Below are 15,000 nucleotides of genomic sequence, written 5' to 3' on the forward strand. Positions count from 1 at the left end.
AGTGTGTGTGTGTGAGTGTTAGAGTTCCCTCGTTCCTCCGGCTCCCCCTTGGCTCCTCCCACCCTCGGCTCCACCACACACCCTCACCCTGTCGACTCCACCGGGTTCCCTCGTCCCACTGGCTCCCCCTTGGCTCCTCCCACCCTCGGCTCCACCACACACCCTCACCCTGTCGACTTCACCGGGTTCCCTCGTCCCACCGGCTCACCTTTGGCTCCTCCCACCTTCGGCTCCACCACACACCCTCGCCCTGTCGACTCCACCGGGTTCCCTCGTCCCACCGGCTCCCCCTTGGCTCCTCCCACCCTTGGCTCCACCACACACCCTCGCCCTGTCGACTCCACCGGGTTCCCTCGTCCCACGGGCTCCCCCTTGACTCCTCCCACCCTCGGCTCCACCACAAACCCTCGCCCTGTCGACTCCACCGGGTTCCCTCGTCCCACCGGCTCCCCCTTGGCTCCTCCCACCCTCGGCTCCACCACACACCCTCGCCCTGTCGACTCCACCGGGTTCCCTTGTCCCACCGGCTCCCTCTTGGCTCCTCCCACCTTCGGCTCCACCACACATCCTCGCCCTGTCGACTCCACCGGGTTCCCTTGTCCCACCGGCTCCCCCTTGGCTCCTCCCACCCTTGGCTCCACCACACACCCTTGCCCTGTCGACTCCACCGGGTTCCCTCATCCCACCGGCTCCACCTTGGCTCCTCCCACCCTCGGCTCCACCACACACCCTCGCCCTGTCGACTCCACCGGGTTCCCTCGTCCCACTGGCTCCCCCTTGGCTCCTCCCACCCTCGGCTCCACCACACACCCTCGCCCTGTCGACTCCACCGGGTTCCCTCGTCCCACCGGCTCTCCCTTGGTCAGTCGTCACTCCACCTCTAACACAGACATGCAGATCTTCCACTACACGCTGTTCCTACACCCCTACGGCTCCAGCTCGCTCCTCCTTCTCTTCGGCTACGCCTCAGTCCTCCATCACACCGCTATTACCTCAGTCCTCGGCAGTCTGGCTCCTAACCAGACGCGACGCGACACGTGATAAAAGGTATCTTTTCCATGTTTTCCATGTTTCCACATCAGAGTTTTTGTCCTAACCAGCCGCGATGGCGACACGCGATGATTCTATTTTAGAAACGGTTTCTATCTCTGCGATGTCGCTCCTAGAACAACAACAGAAAGTATGATAATCTGAGGTACTGTTTATGTGCTTTATGTAATATTAAAAGCATCTGTGTGAGTTTGAATATGTGTGTCTTTTATAGCCGTACTGAAAGCAACAACTCACCTCAGATCTTCAAAATAAATAAAAGTGAACAAAAATGTTCAGACTGTCAACTCATTGTTAACAGACAAGTGTATTTTATGACGTTTGTTTCAGTTACTCAGTACGAATTAAAAAAAAATGTTAAAATGGTGTAATATTCATGAATTTGATTATGTACTTATCCATTTTGTTGCGAGCTTGCCATGCGAGCCCGCCCACGTCTTCTGATTGGCTGTGATTTTTATTGCATCCCATTGTCACGTCTGGTGTGGACAGACAAATTGTTTGTCGCTGGAATCTTATCGCATCGCATCTGGTTAGGACACGGTGTCAGACGATCGTCGCCTACGCATTGCCCAGGACTCCTGTGCCAGTGATGTCGCTCTTCTCCATCGGTAGTCCCCTACGCCACCTCGACTCCTCCCTCAACTCGACTCCTCCCTCCCTTAACTCCTCCATTCCTCGACTCCTCCCTCCCTCAACTCGACTCCTCCCTCAACTCGACTCCCCCTCCCTCGACTCCTCCCTCCCTCGACTCCTCCCTCCCTCAACTCCTCCCCCTTGACTCCTTCATTCCTCAACTCCTCCCTCCCTCAACTCGATTCCTCCCTCAACTCGACTCCCCCTCCCTCGACTCCTCCCCTTCTCGACTCCTCCCTCCCTCAACTCGACTCCTGACACCCTCAACTCCTCCCCCCCTCAACTCCTCCCCCTTGACTCCTCCCTCCCTTGACTCCTCCCTCCCTCGATCGACTCCTCCCCCTTGACTCCTCCCTTCCTCGACTCCTCCCTCCCTCCCTTGACTCCTCCCACTCGACGCCTCCCTCCCTCCCCTCTTCAGTTGTCATGGACACTCATCTGATCATCACATCTGTTCGTCATCTCCTCATTATCACTGTGTACTTAAGTTCCTCACCTTCACTCTGTTTGCATGTTACACACACTGTTACTATCTCTCCGTCATTGTGGATTACCTGAGTGTTTTCATTAAAGAACAATTTTGTTTATAGAAACCTTTTGGTACTCTCCTCCGTCTTCATCTTCATCCATGTGAGAGTGTGTGTGAGTGTGTGTGCGAGAGCGAGAGCGTGTGCGAGTGTATCTGTGTGAGAGTGTGTGTGTGAGAGTGAGTGTGTGTGTGAGTGTATGTGGCACTGCGGCAGTGCTGATTTATGGTCTGTGTCTGTGGTGTCAGTGTCACGGCCGAGAGACTCCAACAACATCCTGCAGCATCAGCACAACGACTGCTCATTACCTGTGTGTGTGTGTGTGTGTGTGTGTGTGTGTGTGTGTGTGTGTGTATGTGAGAGAGAGAGAGAGAGAGAGAGAGAGAGAGAGAGTGTGTGTGTGTGTGTGTGTGAGTGGCGGGTTCATGGGTAATTTTACTCAAACTGTCTTTCATCAACAAAAACATAAACTGTGTCTCCAGAAAACGCTTCTCAGGTGATCTGGAGACATTCTGCTCAAACTCTCATCAAACCATCGAACGATCACATGCATCAATGAATCTGATGGCAGGACACTGCACAGGAAGTAAGCTCATATATTCACATGACACTTCCTGTGTATCAATGTCTCCATACACATGATCAGCTTGACAGCGCCACTTACTGGCCAAAGTCTCACAAACAGACAAAAATAATTTCAATTTTAGATTAATGTTGCCCAAGTTCATGTTTTTCTGGCACCTTGTAGAAACTGATGAATCATTTTCTAGCATTATATTGAACTGAATCATGTGCTGTTTTGCACAGTTGTGTTGATTCAATGAATCACTGTCAAAAAGAATCAACCCCTTTAACTAAAAAGAGTCATTGTCCAAACGAACAAATGAAATAAAAACTAAGAATGAACTAAAACCAAACTGATATTGAGAATCTTCTGAACTAGAATCATGAGAAGGATGCGGGACCTTTCTGAAGACAAACGGCTCCTCGTTGTAGTACGGGTTCAGGCCGTTGTTCATCACCATACGCGTGCGGAACTCTTTCCGGATGGTGTCGGTGGGAAGGCCGTACATGTCCACCTCCACATATGTGCCGATCTTCTTATCCGATAAGAACTGACCCGAGAACACCTGAGGAACGACACGGATATGAACAAGTCAGTGACACTGGAGTTCAGATCTGAGAGACACGATACAGTGAGAGTTGGAATGACTCATATTTAAATAGTCAAATGAAATGATTCAGAGCCATGATCTCTACCTTCTCTCAGACACAAATACACACACTGTTACTACTGTACCTTTAATAAATCTATATGTAAATGAGCGTGAGTGTGTGTGTGTGCATGTCCGTGTGTGTCCGTTTGTGTATGTGAGCGTGTGTGTGAATGTATGTCCGTGTTTGTGTGTGAGTGTGTGTATGAGTATGTGTGAGTATGTGTGTGTTGGTGTGTGTGAGTGTGTGTATGTGTGAGTATTAGTAGGTCCGTGTGTGAGTATGTGTAAGTGCGTGTGAGTGTGTATGAGTATGTGTGAGTATGTGAGTGTGTGTGAGTGTATGTGTGTGTGTGAGAATATATGAGTATGTGTGAGTGTGTGTGAGTATGTGTGAGTGTATGTATGTGAGTGTGTGTGTGTGTGTGAGTGTGTGTGTGTATGTGCGAGTGTGTGTATGAGTGTGAGTATGTGTGTCCGTGTGTGTGTGTATGTGTGAGTATTTGTGAGTATGTGTGTCCATGTGTGTGTGTGTGTTAGTGTGTTAGTATGTGAGTGTGTGTGTGTGTGTGTGTGTGTGTGTGAGAGAGTATGTGTGTGAGTATGTATGTGAGTCTATGTGTGTGAGTATGTATGTGAGTCTATGTGTGTGATTATGTATGTGAGTCTGTGTGTGTGAGAGTTTGTGTGTGTGTGTGTGTGTGTGTGTGTGTGTGTGTGTGTGTGAGTGTGTGTGCGTGAGTATGTGTAAGTGTGTGTGACTGTGAGTATGCATGAGCGTGTGTGTGAGTGTGTGTGAGTGTGTGAGAGTATGTATGAGTGTGTGTGAGTGTGTAAGTGTGTGTGAGTATGTGTGAGTGAGTGTGAGTGTGTATGAGTGTGAATGAGCGTGTTTTAGTGTGTGTGAGTGTGAGTATGTGTATGTGTGAGTGTGTTAGTGTGTGTGAGTATGTGTGAGTGAGCGTGTGTTAGTGTGTGAATATGTGTATGTATGAGTGTGTGTGTGAGTGTGTGAGTCACCTGTACGCTGCAGGTAGCTGCTATCACTCCATCCACTGGTGTCTCAGAGAACGGGTCGAACATGCGGTCGCCACGGCGCATGAAGTCTGGCTTCAGCAGGTACCTGGAGGAGAGAGAGAGAGCGAGAGCGAGAGAGAGAGAGAGAGAGAGAGAGAGAGAGAGAGAGAGAGAGAGAGAGAGAGAGAGAGAGAGAGACGCATCGGTGGCTACGTTTATATATGAACTGATTTGATCTGATCTACAGTGCAAACAATGATGATCTTCCTCACTGCCTACGTTTACATGCAACCTAATAATTCGTTAGTAATGGGACTGACGGCTCAATCGCACTGAAAAGCCTTCATGTAAACGCCTTAAACCAGGGGTGCCCAATCCTGTTTAAAAAAATGTTAAAATGGTGTAATATTCATGAATTTGATTATGTACTTATCCATTTTGTTGCGAGCTTGCCAAGAGAGCCCGCCCACGTCTTCTGATTGGCTGTGATTTTTATTGCGTCCCATTGTCACGTCTGGTGTGGACAGACAAATTGTTTGTCGCTGGAATCTTATCGCATCGCATCGCATCTGGTTAGGACACGGTGTCAGACGATCGTCGCCTACGCATTGCCCAGGACTCCTGTGCCAGTGATGTCGCTCTTCTCCATCGGTAGTCCCCTACGCCACCTCGACTCCTCCCTCAACTCGACTCCTCCCTCCCTCAACTCGACTCCTCCCTCAACTCGACTCCCCCTCCCTCGACTCCTCCCCCTGTGTGTTTGATTAGGGTTGGAGATGAACTGTGCAGGACAGTCGATCGGCAGGAGCAGGATTGGGCACCCCTGCCTTAAACGATCCGATTGATCTCAATCCGAACGAAATTTCGATCTGATTGAAAACCGAAACGGAAAGGACTGCGCATGTGCGATGACGTTGAAATAGCGTAATGACGTTGAAATAGCATAGTGACGCAGAAATAGCATAATGACGTAGAAATAGTGGAATGACGTTGAAATAGCGTAATGACGTAGAAATAGCGCAATGACGTAGAAATAGCGTAATGACGTAGAAATAGCGTAATGACGTTGAAATAGCATAGTGACGCAGAATTAGCATAATGACGTAGAAATAGCATAATGACGTAGCGTAATGACACTGAAATAGCGTAGTGATGTAGAAATAGTGTAATGAAGTTGAAATAGCATAATGACGTAGAAATATCGTAGTGATGTAGAAATAGCGTAATGACATTGAAATGGTGTAATGACGTTGAAATGGCGTAATGACGTTGAAATAGCGTAATGACGTTGAAATAGTGTAATGAAGTTGAAATAGCATAATGACGTAGAAATATCGTAATGAAGTTGAAATAGCGCAATGAAGTTGAAATAGCGTAAAGACGTTGAAATAGCGTAATGAAGTTGAAATAGCGGAATGACGTAGAAATAGCGTAATGATATTGAAATAGCGTAATGATGTTGAAATAGCGTAGTGATGTAGAAATAGTGTAATGACGTTGAAATAGCGTAATGATGTAGAAATAGCGTAATGAAGTTGAAATAGCGTAGTGACGTTGAAATAGCGTAATAAAGTTGAAATAGCGTAATGATGTTGAAATAGCGTAATGATGTAAAAATAGTGTAATGACGTTGAAATAGCGCAATGATGTTGAAATAGCGTAGTAAAGTTGAAATGGCGTAATGATGTAGAAATAGTGTAATGACGTTGAAATAGCGCAATGATGTTGAAATAGCGTAGTAAAGTTGAAATGGCGTAATGATGTAGAAATAGTGTAATGACGTTGAAATAGCGTAATGATGTAGAAATAGCGTAATGATGTAGAAATAGTGTAATGACGTTGAAATAGCGCAATGATGTTGAAATAGCGTAGTAAAGTTGAAATGGCGTAATGATGTAGAAATAGTGTAATGACGTTGAAATAGCGCAATGATGTTGAAATAGCATAGTAAAGTTGAAATGGCGTAATGATGTAGAAATAGTGTAATGACGTTGAAATAGCGTAATGGCGTAGAAATAGCGTAGTGACATTTAAATGGCGTAATGATGTTGAAATAGCGTAATAATGTAGAAATAGAGTAATGATGTAGAAATAGCGTAATGAAGTTGAAATAGCGTAGTGACGTTGAAATGGCGTAGTGACATTTAAATGGCGTAATGGCGCAGAAATAGCGCAATGATGTTGAAATAGCGTAGTAAAGTTGAAATGGCGTAATGATGTAGAAATAGTGTAATGACGTTGAAATAGCGCAATGATGTTGAAATAGCGTAGTAAAGTTGAAATGGCGTAATGATGTAGAAATAGTGTAATGACGTTGAAATAGCGTAATGATGTAGAAATAGCGTAATGATGTAGAAATAGTGTAATGACGTTGAAATAGCGCAATGATGTTGAAATAGCGTAGTAAAGTTGAAATGGCGTAATGATGTAGAAATAGTGTAATGACGTTGAAATAGCGCAATGATGTTGAAATAGCGTAGTAAAATTGAAATGGCGTAATGATGTAGAAATAGTGTAATGACGTTGAAATAGCGCAATGATGTAGAAATAGCGTAGTGACATTTAAATGGCGTAATGATGTAGAAATAGCGTAATGAAGTTGAAATAGCGTAGTGACGTTGAAATGGCGTAGTGACATTTAAATGGCGTAATGGCGCAGAAATAGTGTAATGATGTAGAAATAGAATAATAATGTAGAAATAGCGTAATGACGTAGAAATAGCGTAATGATGTAGAAATAGCGTAATGACGTAGAAATAGCGTAATGATGTAGAAATAGCGTAATGATGTAGAAATAGCGTAATGATGTAGAAATAGCGTAATGACGTAGAAATAGTGTAATGACGTAGAAATAGTGTAATGACGTAGAAATAGCGTAGTGACATTTAAATGGCGTAATGATGTTGAAATAGCGTAATGATGTAGAAATAGCGTAATGACGTAGAAATAGTGTAATGACGTAGAAATAGCGTAATAATGTAGAAATAGCGTAGTGACATTTAAATGGCGTAATGATGTTGAAATAGCGTAATGATGTAGAAATAGCGTAATGATGTAGAAATAGCGTAATGATGTAGAAATAGCGTAGTGACGTAGAAATAGCGTAATGATGAAGAAATAGCGTAATGGTGTAGAAATAGCGTAATGACGTAGAAATAGCGTAATGATGTAGAAATAGCGTAATGACGTAGAAATAGTGTAATGACATTGAAATAGCGTAATGACGTAGAAATAGCGTAATGATGTAGAAATAGAGTAATGATGTAGAAATAGCGTAATGATGTAGAAGTAGCGTAATGATGTAGAAATAGAGTAATGATGTAGAAATAGCGTAATGACGTAGAAATAGCGTAATGATGTAGAAATAGCGTAATGATGTAGAAATAGCGTAATGACGTAGAAATAGCGTAATGATGTAGAAATAGAGTAATGATGTAGAAATAGCGTAATGATGTAGAAGTAGCGTAATGATGTAGAAGTAGCGTAATGACGTAGAAATAGCGTAATGATGTAGAAATAGCGTAATGATGTAGAAATAGCGTAATAATGTAGAAATAGCGTAATGACGTAGAAATAGCGTAATGATGTAGAAATAGAGTAATGACGTAGAAATAGCGTAATGAAGTGTAATGACGTAGAAATAGCGTAATGACGTAGAAATAGCGTAATGACGTAGAAATAGCGTAATGAAGTGTAATGACGTAGAAATAGCGTAATGACGTAGAAATAGCGTAATGACGTAGAAATAGCGTAATGATGTAGAAATAGCGTAATGATGTAGAAATAGCGTAATGACGTAGAAATAGCGTAATAATGTAGAAATAGCGTAGTGACATTTAAATGGCGTAATGATGTTGAAATAGCGTAATGATGTAGAAATAGCGTAATGATGTTGAAATAGCGTAATGATGTAGAAATAGCGTAGTGACGTAGAAATAGCGTAATGATGAAGAAATAGCGTAATGGTGTAGAAATAGCGTAATGACGTAGAAATAGCGTAATGATGTAGAAATAGCGTAATGACGTAGAAATAGTGTAATGACATTGAAATAGCGTAATGACGTAGAAATAGCATAATGATGTAGAAATAGAGTAATGATGTAGAAATAGCGTAATGATGTAGAAGTAGCGTAATGATGTAGAAATAGAGTAATGATGTAGAAATAGCGTAATGACGTAGAAATAGCGTAATGATGTAGAAATAGCGTAATGATGTAGAAATAGCGTAATGACGTAGAAATAGCGTAATGATGTAGAAATAGAGTAATGATGTAGAAATAGCGTAATGATGTAGAAGTAGCGTAATGATGTAGAAGTAGCGTAATGACGTAGAAATAGCGTAATGATGTAGAAATAGCGTAATGATGTAGAAATAGCGTAATAATGTAGAAATAGCGTAATGACGTAGAAATAGCGTAATGATGTAGAAATAGAGTAATGACGTAGAAATAGCGTAATGAAGTGTAATGACGTAGAAATAGCGTAATGACGTAGAAATAGCGTAATGACGTAGAAATAGCGTAATGAAGTGTAATGATGTAGAAATAGCGTAATGACGTAGAAATAGCGTAATGACGTAGAAATAGCGTAATGATGTAGAAATAGCGTAATGATGTAGAAATAGCGTAATGACGTAGAAATAGCGTAATAATGTAGAAATAGCGTAGTGACATTTAAATGGCGTAATGATGTTGAAATAGCGTAATGATGTAGAAATAGCGTAATGATGTTGAAATAGCGTAGTGACGTAGAAATAGCGTAATGATGAAGAAATAGCGTAATGGTGTAGAAATAGCGTAATGACGTAGAAATAGCGTAATGATGTAGAAATAGCGTAATGACGTAGAAATAGTGTAATGACATTGAAATAGCGTAATGACGTAGAAATAGCGTAATGATGTAGAAATAGAGTAATGATGTAGAAATAGCGTAATGATGTAGAAGTAGCGTAATGATGTAGAAATAGAGTAATGATGTAGAAATAGCGTAATGACGTAGAAATAGCGTAATGATGTAGAAATAGCGTAATGATGTAGAAATAGCGTAATGACGTAGAAATAGCGTAATGATGTAGAAATAGAGTAATGATGTAGAAATAGCGTAATGATGTAGAAGTAGCGTAATGATGTAGAAGTAGCGTAATGACGTAGAAATAGCGTAATGATGTAGAAATAGCGTAATAATGTAGAAATAGCGTAATGACGTAGAAATAGCGTAATGATGTAGAAATAGAGTAATGACGTAGAAATAGCGTAATGAAGTGTAATGACGTAGAAATAGCGTAATGACGTAGAAATAGCGTAATGACGTAGAAATAGCGTAATGAAGTGTAATGACGTAGAAATAGCGTAATGACGTAGAAATAGCGTAATGACGTAGAAATAGCGTAATGACGTAGAAATAGCGTAATGATGTAGAAATAGCGTAATGATGTAGAAATAGCGTAATGACGTAGAAATAGCGTAATAATGTAGAAATAGCGTAGTGACATTTAAATGGCGTAATGATGTTGAAATAGCGTAATGATGTAGAAATAGCGTAATGATGTTGAAATAGCGTAATGATGTAGAAATAGCGTAGTGACGTAGAAATAGCGTAATGATGAAGAAATAGCGTAATGGTGTAGAAATAGCGTAATGACGTAGAAATAGCGTAATGACGTAGAAATAGCGTAATGACGTAGAAATAGTGTAATGACATTGAAATAGCGTAATGTAGAAATAGCGTAATGATGTAGAAATAGAGTAATGATGTAGAAATAGCGTAATGATGTAGAAGTAGCGTAATGATGTAGAAATAGAGTAATGATGTAGAAATAGCGTAATGACGTAGAAATAGCGTAATGATGTAGAAATAGCGTAATGATGTAGAAATAGCGTAATGACGTAGAAATAGCGTAATGATGTAGAAATAGAGTAATGATGTAGAAATAGCGTAATGATGTAGAAGTAGCGTAATGATGTAGAAATAGCGTAATGATGTAGAAATAGCGTAATAATGTAGAAATAGCGTAATGACGTAGAAATAGCGTAATGATGTAGAAATAGAGTAATGACGTAGAAATAGCGTAATGAAGTGTAATGACGTAGAAATAGCGTAATGACGTAGAAATAGCGTAATGACGTAGAAATAGCGTAATGAAGTGTAATGACGTAGAAATAGCGTAATGATGTAGAGTGTCTCGTCCTCCTATAATCGTCCTCTTCTGCGTGTGTGGAGTGGAGCAGGACGACGGTCCTCCAGCGCTGCTTCAGACTCTCATCCACACACGACTGGCTTTGGGCATTTTTACTGTGTGATCAATATTAGCAGCGGCACAACGGCTCATACGCTCATTATCTCCAAATTATGACCAGAAATGGATAAATATTAAGTCTGCTGTTTAAAACAAATAAAGAACTGTAGGAGAATAGTTATTATGAACAAACAGCGGGAAACTCTGTATATTCGTGAGCGCATGTCAAAAACATATTCTGATTTGAAGCTTGTGACATATAAACACACACATCACCCCGATCACATGTTTAGCGTTCATGTAAAACTACATTCAGATTCATCAATGGGAATGAACTCAGTCCGACTGAAACAGAAGCGGTGCCTGTAAACGCAGCCAGTGACTGACAGGAGAGAGAGTCCTTCCGAGTCTTTCTGACTCCTTCACTCAGAGCTGCGCCTCTAGGCCAGATATTAATTATTTTTTGATTAATTGCTCAAAAGAAGATTAATGATCCGAGCTCTTTCCATTACACAATCTCTCTCTCACACACACACACACACACACACACACACACACACACTGGTACTAACGGGACATTAAGGCGCTGTGATGCTGACACTCATAATCCCACACGAGTGTTCGGCCTCAGGCTGGATTTCTCCATGAGGATCTCTGCGCAAGGGCCGATATTAGCGAGCGCTCATTTGCGCTAATGTTGCTAACGCCGCCGGCTGCAGCTAATGCGATGTAACAGTTTAATTGATGATCTGCAGCGGGAAACACACACTCACCCGCATGCGCCGTTGTACTCGAACTTGCCCTGGTTCAGCTGCATGCCCAGATCTGCAACACAGGAGAAATGCGTCACAAACATGCATGTGTGTGTGTGCGTGTGTGTGTGTGTGTGTGTGTGTGTGTGTATGTTTGTGCTGCATTACAGAGGGAAACACTGCGTTTCTTAGACCTGATATTTTTATTTTGATCTTGTTATTAATTAAAGTCACCATGAAATCAAAATGGAATATTCCTGTATTTATTATAAATTATCATTATTGTGTCTTGAATCAGAATCAGTTCCTCTTCAGCATCTCTTCTCTTCTCTGATGATGTGGGCGGGGCAACCTGTCACTCACAGGAGATCAGCCAATAGCAAACCACAACCATCCAATCATCCAATCAATTCCCCACAGACACAATCAAGCCCCGCCCACATTTGTTCTCGTTCCAGAAGCGTTTCACTCACAATAGAGGAGAACAGACTAGAGCAACTTCTGTTTCATTTTAAATCATAAGCTTGAGGTTTCATTCAGTCAGTGTTATGCCTATACAGTCAAATCAAAAATTATTCAGACACCAGATATGTTTTATATGTTTTTCACTAGTGTGTGAAGGACACTATAGTTCATTTCTGTAAGTGAGGAGAGCAGAATAAAGTAAACTGTGACATATTATACCCTAATATTCTTCATACAGAGACTATCAGTGACATTAATAAACATTTGGGGCCAAAAATGATTGGGACACTTTGAGCTGATCATGTTCTGCTGAAGTGTGTTTTCTTTAATTGCTAATGCTCTTTTCACACACAGACTGAACACAATGAAGCATTGCTTGGTGATTGGCTGAGCTAAACTGGTATTATCTAATTGTGTAGTTAAATTTAACAGCTGACAGATATTCAACATAATTCATGTGTGAGACAGTCTAACAGAAGGACGGACAAAACCAGTCAAATATCAACTGAGTTCTGCTCATATTTTATCACCATTTTCTAAACTATAGCGAATAAACTGTGATAATGTGAGAAATGTTGAAGATGTCTGAATAAATTTTGGTTTGACTGAATATGCACATTATAAAAGCACTATAATCCAATATAAATTAAAGATGTTCTGTTCGCACACCTGTGACGAGTTCTGTAACGCTGAGAATTATGAAGTCACTGTTGTAAAAAACATGAGTTTATCTGTGCAAAACCTGTGATGATGTGAGTGATTCCCAGGGTGAATCTGACGTGATGCTGAGTTTTAAAACACACAGTCTAGTTGGATATTATATTTAATATTAGTTTATGTCCATCAGAAGATGTGGTGTACCGGGAGTCTGGTAGTTGAGAGACACCATCTGGCATCCGGCGTTCCAGAAGATCTGAGGCATGTAATTGCTGGAGTCCACGCGTCCTCCTTTAGGATAGATGCGGCTCATCTGACGCTTGTTGTAGCTGCGCGTCTGCGCTCAGGAAAACACACTCTCTCTCTCTCACACACACACACACACACACACACACACACACACACACACACACACACACACACACACCGGGGTATTTTTAACCGGGACAGCAGGAGAAGCTTCCCCGAGGAAACACGAGGATCACGGCAGAACGAGCTTCTTTAAAACAGTTCAAACGTGCGTTTAGCCCGACGGGACGGACCTCAGGGGAAACACACACACATGCACACACACACACACACACACACACACACACACACACACACACACACACACACACACAGTGTGTTAAAGGATACTTCACAAACTCGATGGCGTTGGTCTTCAGGTACCCCAGACCCACAGACTCGTTGAAGGACGACATGTTGTGATGGATGTTTCTCTCTGAGTGAAGCATAAACACACAGGCATTAAAACATGATTCTGAACACAGATCACGAGTTCCTGTCAAACATACGTGTGTCATACACACACACACACACACACACACACACACACACACACACGATAAACTGTCTAAAGCGTGTTAATCTGAGTTCTGTCCTGACCAGCACAGCTGTGTTTCCTACAGCGGATCACGGCGCTTGCAACACCAACATCACGGGTTCGATTCCCAGAGAAAGCAAGAAACGACTCTAATATAAAGCAGAGTCGCACTGGCCGAACGCCTGTGAACCACAGTGAGGGATTCTGGGACGTGGCGTCTGACAGCTCATCATGTGTGTTCTTAAAGAGTTTAAGTTGAGTTTGTGTAACTTTAATAGCCATAATGATAATTTACCTCAGATCTTAAACGTAAATGAAACAGGAACATCCAAACTGTGAAGAAACATGAGTTTATGACAAAGTTACTGAGTAAGTGTTTTTAAAAGTGTTTAAAAGTGTTTCATTTTTATTAGTTTGAGTTAATGATGATCGACATGCAAAACTGTCACTATTATTCTTATTTGTATCATTAGAAGCACAAGTTGTAATTGCTGCCAAATGTGATGATTATGTCTGTTTAACTGAATACCTGACGATAATAACGAACCACATAACAAGTACTATATTAATATTACAGCTGTTTATTACACGGCTCTGTGGAATGCTTGATTCTGATTGGTCGATCGCTCCATCCGGTATATTATTCCCAGATGACAACAGAACACAGAAACACCGGCTCATCCGGGTCACTGATGTCCGCAGCGCTACACACTCGCTACACACTCGCTAGGAACGGGTTTTCTTTGTGCCAGTTTTGCATTTGGTGAGCTAATACAATATTAAAACTAATTAATATCAAGTCACTTACATTTTAGACACAATATTGACTGTTTTTGTTCTATTTGAGCGGCGAAAATAGTTCCAAACAAAGATCAGAACCACAGAGCATCTCACCGGAACACACACCCGCACTCCTGAACGATTCAGCGCTTTTGAACGAATCGTTTGCATAAATGACTCAATGACTCGCTCGTTAAGACGTCACCTGCCGCCACCTACTGGTGGTTTAGTTTCATTTAAAAGTATCATTCTTTCCAATATTTCATATTTGTATATTAAAAAAATCTCATAACATTATTTAATGCAGTTGTAACTGTTCAGTGTAAATGAATTAATTTGATTGGAAACAGCCATATAGTGTCTTATTATTCCAATTGATTTTTTTTATTTATTGATCAAATTTAAGAATTTAAAATGAAAATGAAAGATGAAGCATATATTTAAAACGATTAGGGAAAATTCTCTTTATAAAGGTTAAAATATCAAGATATGCAGATTTAAATATGTCAAAGCTGACTGAACACTGATGAGAATATTGCATCAGAATAAATTATATTTACAGCACAAAAAAATCCTATTTTTTTCTGGACAAGCAATTGTTTTACTTGGACAAGTGAATGACCGATCAAGCACATGAAAAGGCTTGTTGAGCCCGGAGTTATATTTGATATAGCCCAGTATTATGGTTATGTGGCGAGCCTGAGTGTAGTTTTACACATCAGTGTATTCTGTAAAGTTGGTGATACGCAGAGTCTGGGATATTTGCACATTAATCTGACAATAAATGCTGACAATAAATACGGCACACCCAGTTTTTCTTCTGCACACCCAGAGACTCGTT

General features: G+C 41.5%; 1 protein-coding gene across 1 annotated transcript in view; it reads right to left on the bottom strand.

Moving 5' to 3' along the window:
• The window catches only part of plcb4b (phospholipase C, beta 4b), a 127,388-nt gene that overhangs the window by 21,449 nt on the left and 90,939 nt on the right, over window positions 1–15,000 (bottom strand). The window contains exons 23-27 of the mRNA XM_079888256.1: window positions 13,193–13,277; window positions 12,758–12,882; window positions 11,453–11,504; window positions 4,448–4,550; window positions 3,179–3,343 (exon numbers count right to left, since the gene is read on the bottom strand). Of these exons, the coding sequence (XP_079744382.1) occupies window positions 3,179–3,343; window positions 4,448–4,550; window positions 11,453–11,504; window positions 12,758–12,882; window positions 13,193–13,277 (530 nt within the window). The remainder of the gene's footprint in view (window positions 1–3,178; window positions 3,344–4,447; window positions 4,551–11,452; window positions 11,505–12,757; window positions 12,883–13,192; window positions 13,278–15,000) is intronic.

The sequence above is a fragment of the Squalius cephalus genome, assembly GCF_949319135.1.
Source record: "Squalius cephalus genome assembly, chromosome: 12".
In the NCBI taxonomy this organism is placed as follows: domain Eukaryota; kingdom Metazoa; phylum Chordata; class Actinopteri; order Cypriniformes; family Leuciscidae; genus Squalius; species Squalius cephalus.